Genomic DNA, 18,863 nt, shown 5'->3' on the forward strand with positions numbered 1-18,863 from the left:
GGGACCCGGGTGTGTGCTGGGGGGGTCCCGTGGGTCAGAGCCCCCCGTGGGTCAGAACCCCCCGTGGGTCAGAGCCCCCCGTGGGTCAGAGCCCCCGTGGGTCAGAACCCCCTTGGGTCAGAGCCCCGCGTGGGTCGGAACCCCCCGTGGGTCAGAGCCCCCCGTGGGTCAGACCCCCCTTGGGTCAGAGCCCCCTTGGGTCAGACCCCCCGTGGGTCAGAGCCCCCCGTGGGCACCCCCGCACCCCCGTGGGTCAGAGCCCCCCGTGGGCACCCCCGCACCCCCGCACCCCCGTGCGCAGCTCCCCGCCCGGCCCGCGGGGGGACCCTGCGCGCCCGCCCGGCCCGAGGGGAGCGGGGTGGGACCCTCGTGGGGCGCTGGGCTGGTCCCCAGCCGTGTCACCCCCACACCCAGCAGCCTCCGGTGTCCGGAGAAGCCTTGGAGAGGCCGGGGCGGGGGGCGCGGGGCTGCACCCCTGAGCCCCCTGCTTTGGGGTCGGGATGTCGAACCCTTGAGACTCTTGAAATAAATTATGTGGGGTCAGAATGCCGGACCCTCAGATCCCTTGGGCAGAGCTGATTTGGGGTCGGGATTCCAGACCCTGAGCCCCTTGGAGGGGATAATTTGGGGTCGGGATTCCAGACCCTGAGCCCCTTGCCAGGGCTGATTTGGGGTCGGGATTCCAGACCCTGAGCCCCTTGGAGGGGATAATTTGGGGTCGGGATTCCAGACCCTGAGCCCCTTGGAGGGGATAATTTGGGGTCGGGATTCCAGACCCTTGGGTCCCTTGGAGGGGATAATTTGGGGTCGGGATTCCAGACCCTGAGCCCCTTGGAGGGGATAATTTGGGGTCGGGATTCCAGACCCTGAGCCCCTTGGAGGGGATAATTTGGGGTCGGGATTCCAGACCCTGAGCCCCTTGGAGGGGATAATTTGGGGTCGGGATTCCAGACCCTGAGCCCCTTGCCAGGGCTGATTTGGGGTCGAGGTGCCCGAGTCCCTTGCCAGGGATAATTTTGGTTCGAGGTGCCAAACCCTTGAGCCGTCTGACGGGGATAATTTGGGCTCAGGGAGCGGGACCCCCGCGTCCTTCAGCAGGGACGGAGCCGGAGAGCCGGAGCGTGGAAAACACGCGGCGTTTATTCCAGTACAAAACCAAAAACCCCGCAGCCCCGCAGCCTCTTCACAGCACAAACGCTCCCCTCGCAGGGCAGGGGGGCACCCCCAGGGCCACCCCGCTCCATCCCCCCCCCCGCAGCCGCCCCCCAAGCCCCGCCGGGCCGGTCCCTCCCTGCCCCGGGGAGGCGGCCCGGGGGTGGGTGGGGGACGCGGCGGTTCGGGGCGCGGGGCCGGGATCCCCACGCCGCAGCAGGCTGGACTGGTTTCCCGGCCGCCGTCCCTCCCCACCCGGTTTTACAGCCTTCATTGCCCCATCGCGGCAGGCAGAGCCCCGGGGCTGCGGGGGCTGAGCGCACCTGGGGGGGGCTGAGCGCACCTGGGGGGGGCTGAGCGCACCTGGGGGGGGGCTGAGCTCACCTGGGGGGGGCTGAGCTCACCTGGGTCCCCCCCCGGCTCTGAGCTCGCTGAGGCTGAACCCCGAGTCCCCGCGGGACCCCCGGCCCATCCGTGGGGTGCCCCAAAAGGCTGGAGCCCCCCCCCCCCCAGATGCTGCTGGAGCCGGGCTCGGCCGATAAAATCCCGTTGGTGCCACACGGTGGGACATTGGGGAGGGTCCTGAGCCGCCCCCCCCGGGGTCCCCTCGGGAGGTGAAATCCCATTTCGGGACCACCGAGGGTGAATTTTGTGCTGGAAAAGGCAAATGCCGGAGTCGGGGACGTCCTTCGAGAGCTGCGGACAGCCCAGGTCACCCGAGCCCCGCGCGGGGACCGAGGTGGCCGTGCCGGGGCTGGGGACACGTCCTCGCAGACCCCCCCAGCGAGACTTCACCTCGTGCTGGGGGGTCCCAGCCCCACGGCTCGTCCCTGCCCCACGGCGCGGGGGGGCTGCTGCCAGCCCCTCACTCATCCATGGGGACGGGGACAGGGATGGGGACAAGGACGGGACCCTTGGAGGGGGGTCCAAGCCGTCCCCATCCGCACAACCCACGGCCACAGCTTCGGCCTGGGGACATCCGCTCTGCCCGAGCGGCAAAGCCTGGCTTCACCTTAATAAAATTAAAATAATTAATAATTAATAATTAATAATTAATAATAATAATAATTAATAATTAATAATAATAAAACACTCAAAACCGAAGGCCTCGGGGCGCCCTCTGGGGCACGGACCCCGCTCGACTTCACCTCTACCCCTTCCCCCCGACCTCGGGGTGCTCCGAGCCCGGGCAGCCCCCGATGTGGCCCCCCCAGAACCCCCAGGATGGGGCCAAATAGGGGGGTCAGCCCCCCCACACCCCAAATCTCTCCCCCCCCTCCCCAGATTCCCGACTGGTTTGAACTGGTGTTGGCTGGGGGGCAGCGCCGGGGGGACCCCCGGGTGCCTTGAGCAGCCAGTGACCCCCACCCCACCCCAAAATCCCCCCCTCCCCAGGTCCCGGGTTTAGCGTCTCCTTCTGTGTCCGAGGGGTTCTGCCAAAGTCGGGGTGTAAGACCCCAAAAGATCTAAAAACCGAGATTCACGGACCCCCAGCCAGGGGTGCGGGACAAACACGGGGTGCCCTGGGGGACAGGGGAGCGACCCCAGGGGAGGAAAACTACGGGGTCCCTGGTGGGGGAAGCCCCGGGGGTGTCCCCGGGAGGTGCAGGGACCTGGGAAGGGACAGTGATGGGGTCCCCGGGGGGACGGGCAGCATGCACGGGGGGCCAGGCAGAATTCCCTGGAATGTCGGGGTCCCGGGGAGGGACGGCTACGGGACCACGGGGGGACAGGCAGCATGCACGGAGGGGACACGGGTGTCCCTGAGGGGACAGGGGGGGGGATGGCTGCGCTCCCCCAGAAGGGACAAGGGGACACCGGCAGCTCTCCGGGGATGGGGGATGCCCCGCAGGGAGGGGCGGGGGTCTCGGGGCGGCGGGCGGGCAGCGCGGCCGTGCCAGGCCGGAGGAATGCGGCCGTCCCGGCTCTCCCGGGCCCGCGGCCGCCCCGGTGCTTCCCGCCCGGGGCCGCGGCGGTGGGTGTGGGAAAGCTGCAGGTGTGCGCTTGGGCAACCTCCCGCCGCTCGCCGCTCGCCCGCCGCGGCCCCCGCAGCCCCCCGAGCTCCCCACGGCTCACATTCACGCAGGACTTCTATTTTTTTTTTCCCTTTCCCTCCCCGTTTTAGCCACGGTTCAGGCCAAAAATGGGGTTCACATCCTCAGACCCCACAATCAAAGCGGGGCTTCAAGGAGTGGGGGAGCGCCGCCAGCTCAGCATTCCCAGATGGGGCAGGGGGATGTCGCCAGCCCCCGACCCTCCCCGCGTGTCGCCCGGGGGTGACCGTGCCCCCCAAACCTCGTGGGCGACGGGAGAACGGGGCTGGCACGGGCTGGGGGCTGAGCCCGGGGTGCCCCAGTTTGGAGGGGACGGTGGGGAGGGGGCCGGGGGGGCTGCGGCCGCCCTCCCCCAGAGGAGGCTCCCGGGTTTCTCCTCTCCTCTCTCCCTTTCTCCTTCTCCTTCCTCCCCTTTGGGCTGGACGTGCCCGGGCAGCTCCCGCTCCTTCGGCTCCCATTGATGTTCCTCCCAAACAGCCCCGCCGCCTGCCAGCAGCCTCCCGAAAGAAAAAAAAAAAAGATTTGGGAAGCCGGGGGAGGATGAGGGTGGGGGGAGAAAGGAGGGAGAACCGGGGCGGGAGAGCGGGAGCGGGACAAGTGAAACCGCCGCGGGGCAGCTCCGGCTGCGGCGCTCCCCAAACGCCGCGCCGGGGGACGGGGCCGCGCCACCAGCCCTGTCCCCGGCCTCGCCACCGCTCCCGGCACAAGGTGCCAGCCCTGCGCCCACCCCCTCCCCAAATCCCTTCGGAGACCCGCCCCGAAGGGTCCCCCCGGCCCCCGCCCCACCTCCATCCGTGTCCCCCAGCCGGGGCTCAGCGGCTCAGTTTGTGGGGGCGGCCGTGCCCCCCTCCGGCTCCCTCTTGCCTCCCTTGGCGGCCGACGGGTCCCCGGCGCTTTTGCCCTCGGGTTCGGCCCCGTCCTTGCCCCCGTCGTGCGTCTTCATGTGCTTGCCCAGGTGGTCGCTGCGCATGAAGACGCGGCCGCAGACGGGGCAGGAGAATTTCTTGGCGCCCGTGTGGGTCTGGAGGTGCCGCTGGAGCTCGTCGGAGCGGGTGAAGCGCTTGCCGCAGAAGAGCCAGTTGCACACGAAGGGCCGGTCGCCGCTGTGCCAGCGCAGGTGGGCTTTCAGGTGGGAGGTTTTGGCGTACGCCTTCCCGCAGCCGGGAATGTGGCAGTTGTGCAGGTGCTTGCGCTTCACCCCCTCGGGGCACGGACCCCCCCTCTCCGCCTCCTGGCAGTTGGGGCAGCGGCACGCCGCCTGCCCCCCGCCCCTGGGCACGGCCCGCCGGCTCCCCTTGGGCCGCCCCCCGCCCTCCGCCTCCGGCCCCCGCGGCTCCGGGGGCCCCTCCAGCGCCTTCACCCCCTCGGCCGCCAGGAGATGCTGCGCGGGCGGGGGCAGCAGGTGGGCGGGGGGCGCGCAGAGCTGGTGCTCGGCCCCGCCGTAGCCGCCCAGAGCCGCGGGCAGCCCGGGGTGCGCGGGCACCTGCAGCCCCCCGCCCTGCCCGGGGGGCAGCTCCATCCAGCTGGCTCCGGCGTGGAGGTCCCACCAATTGACACCTCCGCTCTCCTCGCCGGGGGCGCCGGGGTGCGGGGGCCGAAACCAGGGCTCGTAGGGGTGCGCCATGTCCGGGGCGGCCGGCAGCAGCTTGGCGTAGGCTCCGGGGGCGGCGGGGCCGTCGGGGGGCAGCTCTAACCTCGGGGGGCCATGGGGCTCGTAGGCGCCGGGGGCGGCGAAGGCGGCGTCGTCGGGCCCCGGCAGCGGCAGCTCGGGCGGGGGCAGCGGCGAGGCGAAGTCGGGGGCCCCCGGGGCGGCGGGGCCGTGGGGCTGGAAGGGCTGGAGCGGCTGCAGGTCCAGGTGGGTCGGGGAGGCGCGGGGCGCGTCCGAGGGCTGGGATCCCAGGGAGCCGCAGACCGCCGTCAGCATTGCGGGGCGCACAGACCTGCGGGGCCGAGCGGGGAGAAGAGCTGTGAGAGGAGGGGGACACAGCTCTGCACCCCCTCCCCAACCCCTGCGCGCAGCGGCAGCCGAGGTTTGGGGGTCGCTGAGCCCCCGCCGAGGGGGTTGCGCTGCTCTGCGACACCGCCGTGACACCGGGATGGTGGCGGCAGTTTGGGGGGGACACCCCTTCCACCCTCCCCTGCGGACCCTGGGCCTGGTGGGGGATGCAGCCCGAAGGGGTCGGTGCCTCATTCCAAAATCCAAGGAAACCTCCGACATCTGCTTTGTCACCTCCCCGACTGCGTCCCCCAACACCGGGACCCCAGGGGGACGTAGGTGGTCCCCCCAAGCTCGTGCCCCAACCACGAGGGGACAGAGCAGCCCCGGGGGGACACGGCAGCCACAGGGGGGACACGGCAGTCCCGGGGGGACACGGCAGGACACGGCAGCCACAGGGGGGACACGGCAGTCCCGGGGGGACACGGCAGCCACAGGGGGGACACGGCAGCCCCGGGGGGGACACGGCAGCCACAGGGGGACACGGCAGCCACGGGGGGGACACGGCAGCCACAGGGGGGACACGGCAGCCCCGGGGGGACACGGCAGCCACAGGGGGACACGGCAGCCACAGGGGGACACGGCAGCCACGGGGGGACACGACAGCCCCGAGGCCAAGCTGTCTCTCCCTCCTCCCAGGCGGGCTGGGAATCCCTCACGGCCCTCAGCTCCCGCCCCGAGGCCAGGGCCCGGCCCGGAGCCCTCGGGCTGTTTTTTGGGGGGGCTGCACCCCCGGGCTGCTCGGCAGCGGGATGAGGCAGCGGAGCCGTGGGCAGCGCTTTGAAGCCGGGCTCGGGGCTGGCTCCGCCCGCTGCCCCGAGCCCCCGGGGCACCCCCACATCTCTGGGGCACCCCCAGGCCCCCGGGGCACCCCCAGACCCCCGGGGCACCTTCAGCCTCCCGGCAGGGCGGCCGTGACTCAGCGGGAGCTGTGCAAACCCCACTGGGGACGGGCCCCACCCCGGTGTCGAAATCCACCTGCCGCCACCGGCTCCCGCCCCCCGGCTTCCCACCGGCGCCGCGGGGCGACCGAGACCCCCCTCGCTGAAAGCCCCCTCCGCTGTGGCCACCATCGCCTCCCCCCCCAGCGCCCCCGCAGGGACAGGGACAGACCCTTGGGGACACACTTGGGGGGTGCTGGAAGATTTGGGGTGGGGGATCCCCTGAACAGAGGGGCTGCAGCCCCCCGGTGCTCCCCATCCCAAGGGCAGGGAGAGGGTCCCCACAATCCTGCAGACCCCCCCCCTTTTCCCCTGCCAGGCGTCACCCAGGAACTCCGGGGGACCCCAAAGATCGGGGTGGGAGTTTGGGGGGGTCCCCAAAATCGCCTGGGCGGGACCCACCCGTACCTGTGCTCCCGACACGGGTGGGGGCTCGGCCTGGAGCTGCTGGCAGGATGAGCCCCCCGGGGGGGCAGCTGAGCAGATTTTGGGGGTCCTGCTCCCCGGTGGGGGCTCAGCTCTGCCCACCCCCACCCTGGGGGCTGTCCCCGCCTCCTGGGGACACGAGCGGGGTCGGAGGGGGCTGGCACCGACGGGGCCCGTGGCTCCCACCCGCACTGCTGCTCAGCGGGGTCCCCCCCAAGACCCCCTGCACCCCACCAGCTCGAAATCGGGGCTCAGACCCACGAAACGTCACGGGGCTTTGGGGTGGCAGCTGGCACGGACAGATGTGGGGACAGCGGGACGTCCCCCAGCCCCCCCGGCCCCCCACGGGAGGGGAAGGGACCCCTCCGTGCGGTCCGGGCTCGGTGCCACCCCATCAGATCGGCACACCCCAACGATCCCCCCTGGGCTCGGGGGTCCCACCGACCCCCCCAGCGCAGCCCCACCGTGACCAGTGGCGCCATCCCCCCCATCCCAGCTCCAACCCCGGGGGAAAACCACCGGGATGGGGGGGGGGACGTTGGGAGAACCCCCCCTCCTCCTCCTCCTCCTCCACGGGCCTGCCTCAGGCAGGCACGGAACCTCCCAGGACATTTTTCCATCCGGGAATGATGACAAAAATCCCCAGGGGCCCCCAGCGTCCTCCCTCCCTCCCTGGCGGGGCTCAGCGACGCGTTGGCCATTTCACCGCAGGGAAACTGAGGCAGCGGCGAGTGAAGCGTCCCGTGAGTCACGGCCCGGGCTGGGCAGAGGCGGCCCGGCCCCGTCTCCCAGCTCCGCCGGTGCCTCGCCCCGCGGCGGGGCCGGCCGGGCGCCGCTGCCCCCCAGCTCCGGGAGCCCCGACGGGGGGAACGGGGGCGGCGGCGGGGGCCGGGCCCGGGGGCTCGGGGGATGCCGTGAGTCCCGGGGGTCGGGGTTGTCCCCACCGCCCGAGCCACGGCAGCGCTCCCCGAGCCCCAGCGGGGCTCCCCGGGGATTTTTTTGGGGGGAGGGGGGGAACGGGGCCGCACCGGGGGCGGCGGGGACGGGGGGGGGTCGGTGCAGCCCCTCGCAGGACTCGGCACCGGCGCGGGGGGCTCGGCAGCACGGGAGGGGTCTCGGTCCCGAGGGGAAGGGGGTCGCGCTGGAAATCGGAGCGGGGCGGAGGGGGCGACCCAGCGCGGTGTCCCGGGAGCGCCGGGGCTCGGTGGCCAGCGGACGCGGCGGGGTGGCGAGCAGGGACTTGCCGGGGCCGGAGCTCAGCGGCCGCGTCGCAGCCGTCGGTCAGGGCAGCCACGTCCCCCGGGGACCATCCCGGGACCATCCCGGGGGTGCCGAGCCCGGTAGCACCGGGCGGTACGTACGGGTCTAGCGGCAGCGAGGTCCCGGCGGCTCCGTCCTCATCGGCGTGGAGCGGGCGCTGCTTCCCGAGGGGACCCCGAGGGACCCGCGCGGCTCCCCAGGGACGGGGCACCCACTGGGCCGGGCGAGCAGGAATGGCCGGGTCCCAGCCCGGCCGCCGGCTCTTCCCTCCGCCCCCCCGCCCAGCTCCACCCCCGGCCCCGGTGATTTTAACCCTTGGAGGCAGAGCCGCGGCCCCGCCGCTTGACAGGAGCCGGCTCCGGTCCCAGGATCCGGCGGATGAAAGCGGAGGGAGGGGACGGGAAGTTCGCAGCAGACACCGCAAACAGGGGGGTAATTAAAGAAGAAAGCAACAACCGCCTCCCTCCCGCGCCCGTGGCCGCCTCCTCCTGACACCGCCACCCCCCCCGGGGACCCCCGGGCGCCCCTTCTGTCCCCACCCCCACCCAGACACCGCAGCTGTCCCCACCCCGCGTGTTGGTGACACTCAGGGGGTGGCCTCTCCTCCTGCCGCCCCCTCCCGAGACCCCCGGAGCTGTCCCCAAATCCAGAGGTGACACTCAGGGGGTGGCCTCTCCTCCTGCCGCCCCCTCCCGAGACCCCCGGAGCTGTCCCCAAATCCAGGGGTGACACACAGGGGGTGGCCTCTCCTCCTGTCTCGTCCCTCCCCCGGGCCACCTGCGATGTCACCTGTCCCCGTGGGGGGCTCGCTTTTGTGCCGTGCGATAAATGGGACGGGGATGGACGCAGGGGACAATTTTGGGGTGCGAGCCGGACCCGCGGCGGGAGGGAGCGGGACTCGGGACCCACCGCCATGGATTTGGGGCAACCCAAAAATTATAAAAAAAAGCCCGGGAGGCTCTGGCTGAGCCTGTCCCAGCTCGGGCGGGGGTGTCCAACCCCCCCGTCTCCCGTGTCCCCCCCGAGGCTGCGGGAGGGACAAACCCCGGGAGCTGCCGGGTGACAACACCGCGGCCAGTGGAGCCACTTAATCACCGGCGCGTCGTGTCCCCATTTCAAACCGCTGCGCCCGGCTGGCGGCCACCACAGCCCCGCGGGGACCCTGCTGGGGCACGGTGGGAGCCCACCCGTGCCCGGGACCCCAAAAATCCCACGGGAAAAGGTTCTGGTGGCCCCGCGGAGCCGGGATCCCGGCTGTGGCGCGTGGGAGCCCGCATCTCCCGGCGAGCCTGGCAAGCGCCCGGCCGGGCGGAGGGTGCAGGGAGCTCCTCCTTGGCCTCGGGGAAAACTCTCCTGGTTTTCATCATCCCAGCAGGGACGGCTCCACCGCCGCCGCCACCGAAACGCGGCTGCCTCGTGGGGCTGAGCGGCCCCACGGCCCCGGCCCTGCAGGGGGATGGAGGGGTGGGGACACCGGGGTGGGAACGGAGCCGTGGGGAGGGGGTCCCGTGATGGGGAGAGGGTCCCGTGATGGGGAGAGGGTCCCGTGATGGGGAGAGGGGTCCCATGATGGGGAGAGGGGTCCCGTGATGGGGAGAGGGTCCCGTGATGGGGAGAGGGTCCTGAAAAGGGGAGAGGGTCCTGTGATGGGGAGAGGGGTCCCGTGATGGGGAGAGGGTCCCGTGAGGGGGAGAGGGTCCTGAAAAGGGGAGAGGGTCCCGTGATGGGGAGAGGGTCCTGTGAGGGGGAGAGGGTCCCGTGATGGGGAGAGGGTCCCGTGATGGGGAGGGAGATCATGGAATGGGGAGGGGGTCCTGCAGTGGGGAGAGGGGTCCTGCAGTGGGGAGGGGGTCCCGTAATGGGGAGGGGGTCCTATAATGGGGAGAGATCCTGCAATAGGGAGGGAGGTCCTGGGATGGGGATGCTGCCATGGAGAGGGGGATCCTGCCTTGGGGAAAGGGATCTTGCAGTGGGGAGTGGGGTCCTGCAATGGGGAGGGGGATTCTGGGAAGGGGATCCTGCCATGGAGATCCCAGGATGGGGATCCCGGGATGGGGATCCTGCCATGGGGATCTGGGGATGGGGATCCCGGGATGGGGATCCCGGGATGGGGATCCTGCCATGGGGATCCCGGGAAGGGGCAGGACAAGTGGCTGATGGGGGCTGGCTGTGCAGAAATGGGGTCGAACACATCCCCAATCCCCATTCCCAATTCCCATCCCAATTCCTATTCCAAATCCCCATCCCCAATCCCCATCCCAATTCCCATTCCAAATCCCCATCCCCAATCCCCATCCCAATTCCTATTCCAAATCCCCATTCCCAATCCCCATCCCAATTCCCATTCCAAATCCCCATCCCCAATCCCTAACCCCAATTCCCATCCCCAATCCCCATCCCCATCCCAATTCCCACCCCAGCCCCAGTCCCCATCCCTGCCGTGCCACCACAGGGAGCAGGGACGGTGTCCCCTGGTCCCCACCTGCCCCTCACCCTCACACCTGGCCGGTCCCACATCGCTCCAGGGGCTTTTCCCAGTGCTCCCAGTGCCCCCAGTGCTCCCAGAGCCCCCAGTGCTCCCCAAACTCCCCCAGTGCCCCCAGTGCCCCCAGTGCCCCCAGTGCTCCCAGTGCCCCCAGTACCCCCAGTGCTCCCAGTGCCCCCAGTGCCCCCAGAGCTCCCAGTGCCCCCAGTGCTCCCAGTGCCCCCAGAGCTCCCAGTGCTCCCAGAGCCCCCAGTGCCCCCAGTGCTCCCAGTGCTCCCAGTGCTCCCAGAGCTCCCAGTGCTCCCAGTGCCCCCAGAGCTCCCAGTGCTCCCAGTGCCCCCAGAGCCCCCAGTGCTCCCAGTGCTCCCAGTGCCCCCAGTGCCCCCAGTGCTCCCAGTGCCCCCAGAGCTCCCAGTGCCCCCAGTGCCCCCAGTACCCCCAGTGCTCCCAGTGCCCCCAGTGCCCCCAGTGCCCCCAGTGCCCCCAGTGCTCCCAGAGCTCCCAGTGCTCCCAGTGCTCCCAGTGCTCCCAGTGATCCCAGAGCTCCCAGTGCCCCCAGTGATCCCAGAGCTCCCAGTGCCCCCAGAGCTCCCAGTGCCCCCAGTGCTCCCAGTGCCCCCAGAGCTCCCAGTGCTCCCAGAGCCCCCAGTGCCCCCAGTGCTCCCAGTGCTCCCAGTGCCCCCAGTGCCCCCAGCGCTCCCAGTGCTCCCAGTGCTCCCAGTGCTCCCAGTGCTCCCAGTGCTCCCAGTGCCCCCAGAGCTCCCAGTGCCCCCAGTGCTCCCAGTGCCCCCAGAGCTCCCAGTGCTCCCAGTGCCCCCAGAGCTCCCAGTGCTCCCAGAGCCCCCAGTGCCCCCAGTGCTCCCAGTGCTCCCAGTGCCCCCAGTGCCCCCAGTGCTCCCAGTGCTCCCAGTGCTCCCAGTGCTCCCAGTGCTCCCAGTGCCCCCAGTGCCCCCAGTGCTCCCAGTGCTCCCAGTGCCCCCAGAGCTCCCAGTGCCCCCAGTGCTCCCAGTGCTCCCAGTGCTCCCAGAGCTCCCAGTGCTCCCAGTGCCCCCAGTGCTCCACCGGCTGAGGATGACCCCAGGCACTCCCATCCCGGCCATTCCCTGCTCCAGCTCAGCCCGGGAGGATGGGGGGGACACGGTGGGGACAGGGATGAGGAGCTGGGAGCACCTGACCCCAAAACCCCACTGCGACCCCCTGGACCCATCCCAAAACGCAGATGCCGGGCTGGGATGAGTCTGGGAGCGGGATGAGGCAGCGGCGCGGGACTGGGGGCACTGGGGGGATCAGGATTTGGGGTCTGGGGGCTCCTGGGAGCGCCCACCGGGTGGGAATGACGGCGCATTCCAGGGGGGATCTCCTCTCGCCACCGAGCGCCTGAAACCCCCGAGCCGTGCCTTGGAATTACACCTAATTACACAGCTCATTTGCATAAATTATAAGGCAAGAGGCAAGTGCTCCAATCCCTCCGAGTGATCAGGAGCCGCTCCGGGGGGAGGGGGCACCGGGGGGGTTGGGGGTCCTGCCCGGAGCCGCTGCAGGAGGGGTCGGTGCTCCCCAAAACTGCAGCGGGACCCCGCAGCGTCCCCTCAGCCGCCAGAGGTGTCCCCAAGGCTGGCGGGGACACGCTGAGCCCCGACGGGTGACAGCGAGGGGGACAAGGGCGGGCTCGGGGGGTTGGGGACAGCGGGGGATGGAGGGAGGGACAGGGGGACAGGGATGGGGTGCGACAGTGACCTCCTTGTCCCCCCCAGGCACGGAGGAACAGAGGCACAGCGATGTCACCACCCGGGGGGCTGCAGGGGGGGACAGAGGGACACCCCAAACCCCCTCCCGGCTCCGGGAAGGCGACAATTTCCTCCTGGGCCATAAAAGAAATGTCCGAGTGTGCCCGGGGAGTGTCGCTGTCCCTGTCCCCGTGTGCGGGGGGTGGCGCTGAGCTCGTCCCTGTCCCCGAGCACGTCCTGCTCAGTCGGGGTGGCCCGGGGGGGTCCCCGGGGGGGGCTCTGCCACAGGGCTGCGCCGTCTGGGTCGCCCCATCCCGGGGGGACACCCCGGGGGTGGCCGCGGGGCCTCAGACGGGGACAGACGGAGCTCCCCGGATCCTCCCCGCGGCTTTTGGGGGGCCCCACGCCCAGACGGCCCCGAGGGGGTGACGCCCTGAACCTGCTGAGCCTGGGGGGGACCCCGAGACCGCGGGAGGTGGCGCGCTGGGGACAGCGCCAGGTGACGGAGGGTCGGGGGTGGCACTGGGTGGTCACAGCCCTTGGGGGGGGGTCGCAGTCGTGGGGGGGTGTCGCGGTCCCCACGGGGGGGGGGTCACAGCCCCCTCGGGGGTGTCACAGCTCCCATGGGGCTGTCACGGTCCCCACGGGGATGTCACAGCCCCCACAGAAGTGTCACAGCCCCCACGGGGGTTTCACGGCCACCACGGGGGTGGCACAGCTACCACGGGGGTGTCACGGCCCCCACGGGGATGTCACAGCCCCCACAGAAGTGTCACAGGCCCCACGGGGGTGTCACGGTCCCCACGGGGATGTCGCGGTTCCCACGGGGGTGTCACAGCCCCCACAGAAGTGTCACAGCCCCCACGGGGGTGTCGCGGTCCCCACGGGGATGTCACAGCCCCCACAGAGGTGTCACAGCCCCCACGGGGGTGTCACAGCCCCATGGGGGTGTCGCGGTTCCCACGGGGGTGTCACAGCCCCCACAGAAGTGTCACAGCCCCCACAGAAGTGTCACAGCCCCCACGGGGGTGTCGCGGTCCCCACGGGGGTGTCACAGCTCCCATGGGGATGTCAGAGCCCCCACGGGGGTTTCACGGCCACCACGGGGGTGTCACGGTCCCCACAGAAGTGTCACAGCCCCCACGGGGATGTCGCGGTCCCCACGGCGATGTCACAACAACCGATGGGACACAACCCCTCCCTGTCCTCGGGCTGTGCCACCCCGGGGACAAGGCCAGTCCCCCCGGTGCCACCCGCGGTGCCCTGGGGACAGCTGGCACAGCGCTGCCCACCCGCTCCCCGAGGCCAGGGCCGCCTGCCAGCCCGGCAGAGATCTCTATCGCGATTATCGCGACGGGATTCCGCAGCCCGCAGCGCGCGCCGGGTCAGGGCGTGCCCGGAGGCGGCGTTTCCCGAGCGGGGCAGGAATTGCTGTCGGGACTCGGGCGATGGAGCCCAGGGTTAAAGGCCGGTTTTAATTTCAGTTTTAATTAGTCCCGTGCTAATCTCGCTGCCGTGTCTGCGCGCGACCGGCCCGGCTGTCAGCCAGGGCATGGGGAAACCTGCCCGGCTCGGGTGGGGAGAGCCCGGCAGCGCCCGCCCGGCGCGGGGACACGGGGACATGGGGACAGGGGGACAGGGGGACATGGGGACGGGGGGACAGTGACAATGGGGACAGTGACAATGGGGACAGCGACAATGGGGACACGGGGACGGGGACATGGGGACAGGGGGACAGTGACAATGGGGACATGGGGACACGGGGACAGTGACAATGGGGACAGGGGGACATGGGGACAGTGACAATGGGGACATGGGGACATGGGGACAGTGGGGACATGGGGACACGGGGACAGTGACAATGGGGACAGGGGGACATGGGGACATGGGGACAGCGGGAATGGGGACAGCGGGAATGGGGACATGGGGACAGGGGGACATGGGGACATGGGGACAGGGGGACATGGGGACAGCGGGAATGGGGACAGCGGGAATGGGGACATGGGGACAGAGGGAATGGGGACAGGGAGACATGGGGACATGGGGACAGCGGGAATGGGGACATGGGGACATGGGGACAGTGGGGACAGCGGGAATGGGGACAGTGGGAATGGGGACACGGGGACAGCAGGCTGAGCTGGGACCAGCATAGGGACAGCGGGATGAGCTGGGGACGTGGGGACAGGGACAGGGACAGGGACAGGGACAGGGACAGGGACAGGGACAGGGACAGGGACAGCACAGGGACAGGGACAGGGACAGGGACAGGGACAGGGACAGGGACAGGGACAGGGACAGGGACACTGAGCTGAACTGGGGACACGGCTGCCCTGGGAATGGGACACGCGGGTGAGGTGGGCACGGGGCACGTGGGGACAGCGGGAATGGGGGTGTGGGGACAGGCTGGGGACACGGACGGGGTCACCTGGATGGGAATTGGGACATGCGGATGCTTTGGGGACAGGGACATCGCACCGGGGCTGGGACACTGGGGACACCGGGGACACCGGGGACATCGCACCGGGGCTGGGACACTGGGGACACCGGGGACACCGGGAACACCAGGGACATCACACCAGGGCTGGGACACCGGGGACACCAGGGACACCAGGGACATCGCACCGGGGCTGGGACACCGGGCTGAGGCGGGAATGGGGACACGGATGCAGAGGGGACAGGGACACACAGTGGCACTGGGGACAGGGACACGGGGCTGGCACGGGGGAGGAGCAGCAGTGTCACTGCTCCGTGTCACTGCTCCGTGTCACTGCTCCGGGCCCTCTGGGTCCTCTGGGTGCAGCCTGACCGTGCTGTGTGTCCCCGTGTCCCCGTGTGTCCCCTCTCACCGCACAGACGCTGTCCCCGTGTCCCCCCCCGTGTCCCTCTGTCCCCTCACTGCGTCCCTGTCCCCTCTCGCTGCTCATCGTTGTCACCTCCAGGACGGTGGCCGTGTCCCTTTCGCAGGCACGGTGACACGGATGGCGCCGGTGTCACTCCCGCCTGGGGAAACTGAGGCAGGCAGCGACAGGTTGGGACTTGTCCCTGCAGCGGGGGCGGGGCCGGGGCAGCGGAGCCACCCGGGGGGCTCCGGGGGTGGCCCTGTCCCCTCCCTGCCCTGGTCCCCTGCTCAGGGTCCCCACCCGCTGTCCCCTCCCCGGAGGGTGGCAGTGCCACGTGGGATGTCCCCGGGCAGTTCCGGGGCTGATGTCGCAGGGTCCCACCCCGGGGGTGACAATGCCATTGGGGATGTCCTCGGATGTCGCACGGTGCCACCCCCGGGGGGAGACAATGCCATTTGGGGATGTCCCCGGGCAGCTCCGGGGCTGATGTCGCAGGGTCCCACCCCGAGGGTGACAATGCCATTGGGGATGTCCTCGGATGTCGCACGGTGCCATCCCCGAGGGGTGACAATGCTATTGGGGATGTCCTCGGATGTCGCACGATCCCCACCCCCGGGGGGTGACAATGCCATTGGGGATGTCCTCGGATGTCGCAGGGTCCCACCCCGAGGGTGACAATGCCACTCGGGGATGTCCCCGGGCAGCTCCGGGGCTGATGTCGCACGGTCCCACCCCGGGGGGTGACAACGCCACTCGGGGATGTCCCCGGGCAGCTCCGGGGTCCCTCTGGGTGCCGCAGGGACAGCAGCGGGGTCCTGCCCGGCTGTCCCCGAGGCGCTGCCACACCCCGCGCGTGGCTGTCCCCTTGTCCCCAGCTCAGGGACACAACGCCCGCGTCCCGCGCGCCTTTTACGAGCTTGGCCGTGTCCCTGGGGGTGTCCCCGAGCGTCCCCAACCCCTGCCACCCCTCCTCGGCCACCCACCCGCTCCCCCTCCCCTCCCACCCGGGGATGGGGGACGGGCACAGCGGGGCGGCTGCGGCGGCCCCGGGACCCCCGGCGGAGTTTTTGGGGTGTCGGGGCGGGGGTGGCGGGCGGCTGAGTAAGCGGAGCGCGGTAATTAAAGGCGGGGAGGCTCCCGCCACAGCAGGTTCCCACAAATGGAGGCCCCGCGGCCACAGACACGGCACAACAAAGCACCGAGCAATTATTTGGCTCCAGTGGGAGCTGCCGGGCCCGTGGGGGCTGGAGCCGGCCGGGCACCCCCCGGGAAAGCAGCGCTGGCACCGCCGAGGGGACCCCGGGGGGCGTGGGGGGACCCCCTCCTCAGCCCATGGGGAGATGGGGACCCCTCCTCACTCCATGGGGAGATGGGGACCCCTCCTCAGCCCATGGGGAGATGGGGACCCCTCCTCACTCCATGGGGTGATGGGGACCCCTCCTCACTCCATGGGGAGATGGGGACCCCTCCTCAGCCCATGGGGAGATGGGGACCCCCTCCTCACCCCATGGGGAGATGGGGACCCCTCCTCACTCCATGGGGTGATGGGGACCCCTCCTCACCCCATGGGGAGATGGGGACCCCTCCTCACCCCATGGGGAGATGGGGACCCCTCCTCACTCCATGGGGAGATGGGGACCCCTCCTCACCCCATGGGGAGATGGGGACCCCTCCTCACTCCATGGGGAGATGGGGACCCCTCCTCACTCCATGGGGAGATGGGGACCCCTCCTCACCCCATGGGGAGATGGGGACCCCTCCTCACCCCATGGGGTGATGGGGACCCCTCCTCACTCCATGGGGAGATGGGGACCCCTCCTCACCCCATGGGGAGATGGGGACCCCTCTTCACCCCATGGGGAGATGGGGACCCCTCCTCACCCCATGGGGAGATGGGGACCCCTCCTCACTCCATGGGGAGATGGGGACCCCCTCCTCACCCCATGGGGAGATGGGGACCCCTCCTCACCCCATGGGGAGATGGGGACCCCTCCTCACTCCATGGGGTGATGGGGACCCCTCCTCACCCCATGGAGAGATGGGGACCCCTCCTCAGCCCAGATGGGGAGATGGGGACCCCTCTTCACTCCATGGGGTGATGGGGACCCCTCCTCACTCCATGGGGAGATGGGGACCCCTCCTCAGCCGATGGGGTGATGGGGACCCCTCCTCACTCGATGGGGTGATGGGGACCCCTCCTCAGCCGATGGGGAGATGGGGACCCCTCCTCACCCCATGGAGAGATGGGGACCCCTCCTCACCCCATGGGGTGATGGGGACCCCTCCTCACCCCATGGGGAGATGGGGACCCTTCCTCACTCCATGGGGTGATGGGGACCCCTCCTCACCCCATGGGGAGATGGGGACCCCTCCTCACCCCATGGGGTGATGGGGACCCCTCCTCAGCCCATGGGGAGATGGGGACCCCTACTCACTCCATGGGGTGATGGGGACCCCTCCTCAGCCGATGGGGAGATGGGGACCCCTCCTCACTCGATGGGGTGATGGGGACCCCTCCTCACTCCATGGGGAGATGGGGACCCCTCCTCACTCGATGGGGTGATGGGGACCCCTCCTCACTCCATGGGGAGATGGGGACCCCTACTCACTCCATGGGGTGATGGGGACCCCTCCTCAGCCGATGGAGTGATGGGGACCCCTCCTCACCCCATGGAGAGATGGGGACCCCTCCTCAGCCCAGATGGGGAGATGGGGACCCCTCCTCACTCCATGGGGAGATGGGGACCCCTCCTCACTCCATGGGGAGATGGGGACCCCTCCTCACTCCATGGGGAGATGGGGACCCCTCCTCACTCCATGGGGAGATGGGGACCCCTCCTCAGCCGATGGGGAGATGGGGACCCCTCCTCACCCCATGGAGAGATGGGGACCCCTCCTCACCCCATGGGGTGATGGGGACCCCTCCTCACCCCATGGGGAGATGGGGACCCTTCCTCACTCCATGGGGTGATGGGGACCCCTCCTCACCCCATGGGGAGATGGGGACCCCTCCTCACCCCATGGGGTGATGGGGACCCCTCCTCAGCCCATGGGGAGATGGGGACCCCTACTCACTCCATGGGGAGATGGGGACCCCTCCTCACTCCATGGGGTGATGGGGACCCCTCCTCACCCCATGGGGAGATGGGGACCCCTCCTCAGCCCATGGAGTGATGGGGACCCCTCCTCAGCCCATGGAGTGATGGGGACCCCTCCTCAGCCCATGGAGTGATGGAGACCCCTCCTAACTCCATGGGGTGATGGGGACCCCTCCTCAGCCCATGGGGAGATGGGGACCCCTCCTCACTCCATGGGGAGATGGGGACCCCTCCTCAGCCGATGGGGAGATGGGGACCCCTCCTCAGCCCAGATGGGGAGATGGGGACCCCTCCTCACCCCATGGGGAGATGGGGACCCCTCCTCACTCCATGGGGAGATGGGGACCCCTCCTCACCCCATGGGGAGATGGGGACCCCTCCTCACTCCATGGGGAGATGGGGACCCCTCCTCACTCCATGGGGTGATGGAGACCCCTCCTCAGCCGATGGAGTGATGGAGACCCCTCCTAACTCCATGGGGAGATGGGGACCCCTCCTCAGCCCATGGGGAGATGGGGACCCCTCCTCACTCCATGGGGTGATGGGGACCCCTCCTCAGCCGATGGAGTGATGGAGACCCCTCCTAACTCCATGGGGAGATGGGGACCCCTCCTCACCCCATGGGGAGATGGGGACCCCTCCTCACTCCATGGGGAGATGGGGACCCCTCCTCACCCCATGGGGAGATGGGGACCCCTCCTCACCCCATGGGGAGATGGGGACCCCTCCTCACCCCATGGGGAGATGGGGACCCCTCCTCAGCCCATGGGGAGATGGGGACCCCTCCTCACTCCATGGGGTGATGGGGACCCCTCCTCACTCCATGGGGAGATGGGGACCCCTCCTCACCCTCCTCACCCCCCAGAGCGGATCGGTTTTGGGGG

General features: G+C 70.1%; 1 protein-coding gene across 1 annotated transcript; it reads right to left on the reverse strand.

Annotated features, from left to right (window-relative positions):
• Positions 1–4,026: 4,026 nt before the first annotated feature.
• On the reverse strand, positions 4,027–8,041 carry SP6 (Sp6 transcription factor). The gene is made up of 2 exons (XM_086864454.1): positions 7,931–8,041; positions 4,027–5,146 (listed from the first exon to the last, which is right to left on the reverse strand). Exon 2 carries the CDS (start codon positions 5,128–5,130, stop codon positions 4,027–4,029), a length of 1,104 nt encoding a protein of 367 aa, XP_086720580.1. The 5' UTR covers positions 5,131–5,146; positions 7,931–8,041.
• Between the last annotated feature and the right edge of the window lie 10,822 nt (positions 8,042–18,863).

This window comes from Cyanistes caeruleus, chromosome 27 (assembly GCF_971803275.1).
Source record: "Cyanistes caeruleus chromosome 27, bCyaCae1.hap1.1, whole genome shotgun sequence".
NCBI lineage: Eukaryota > Metazoa > Chordata > Aves > Passeriformes > Paridae > Cyanistes > Cyanistes caeruleus.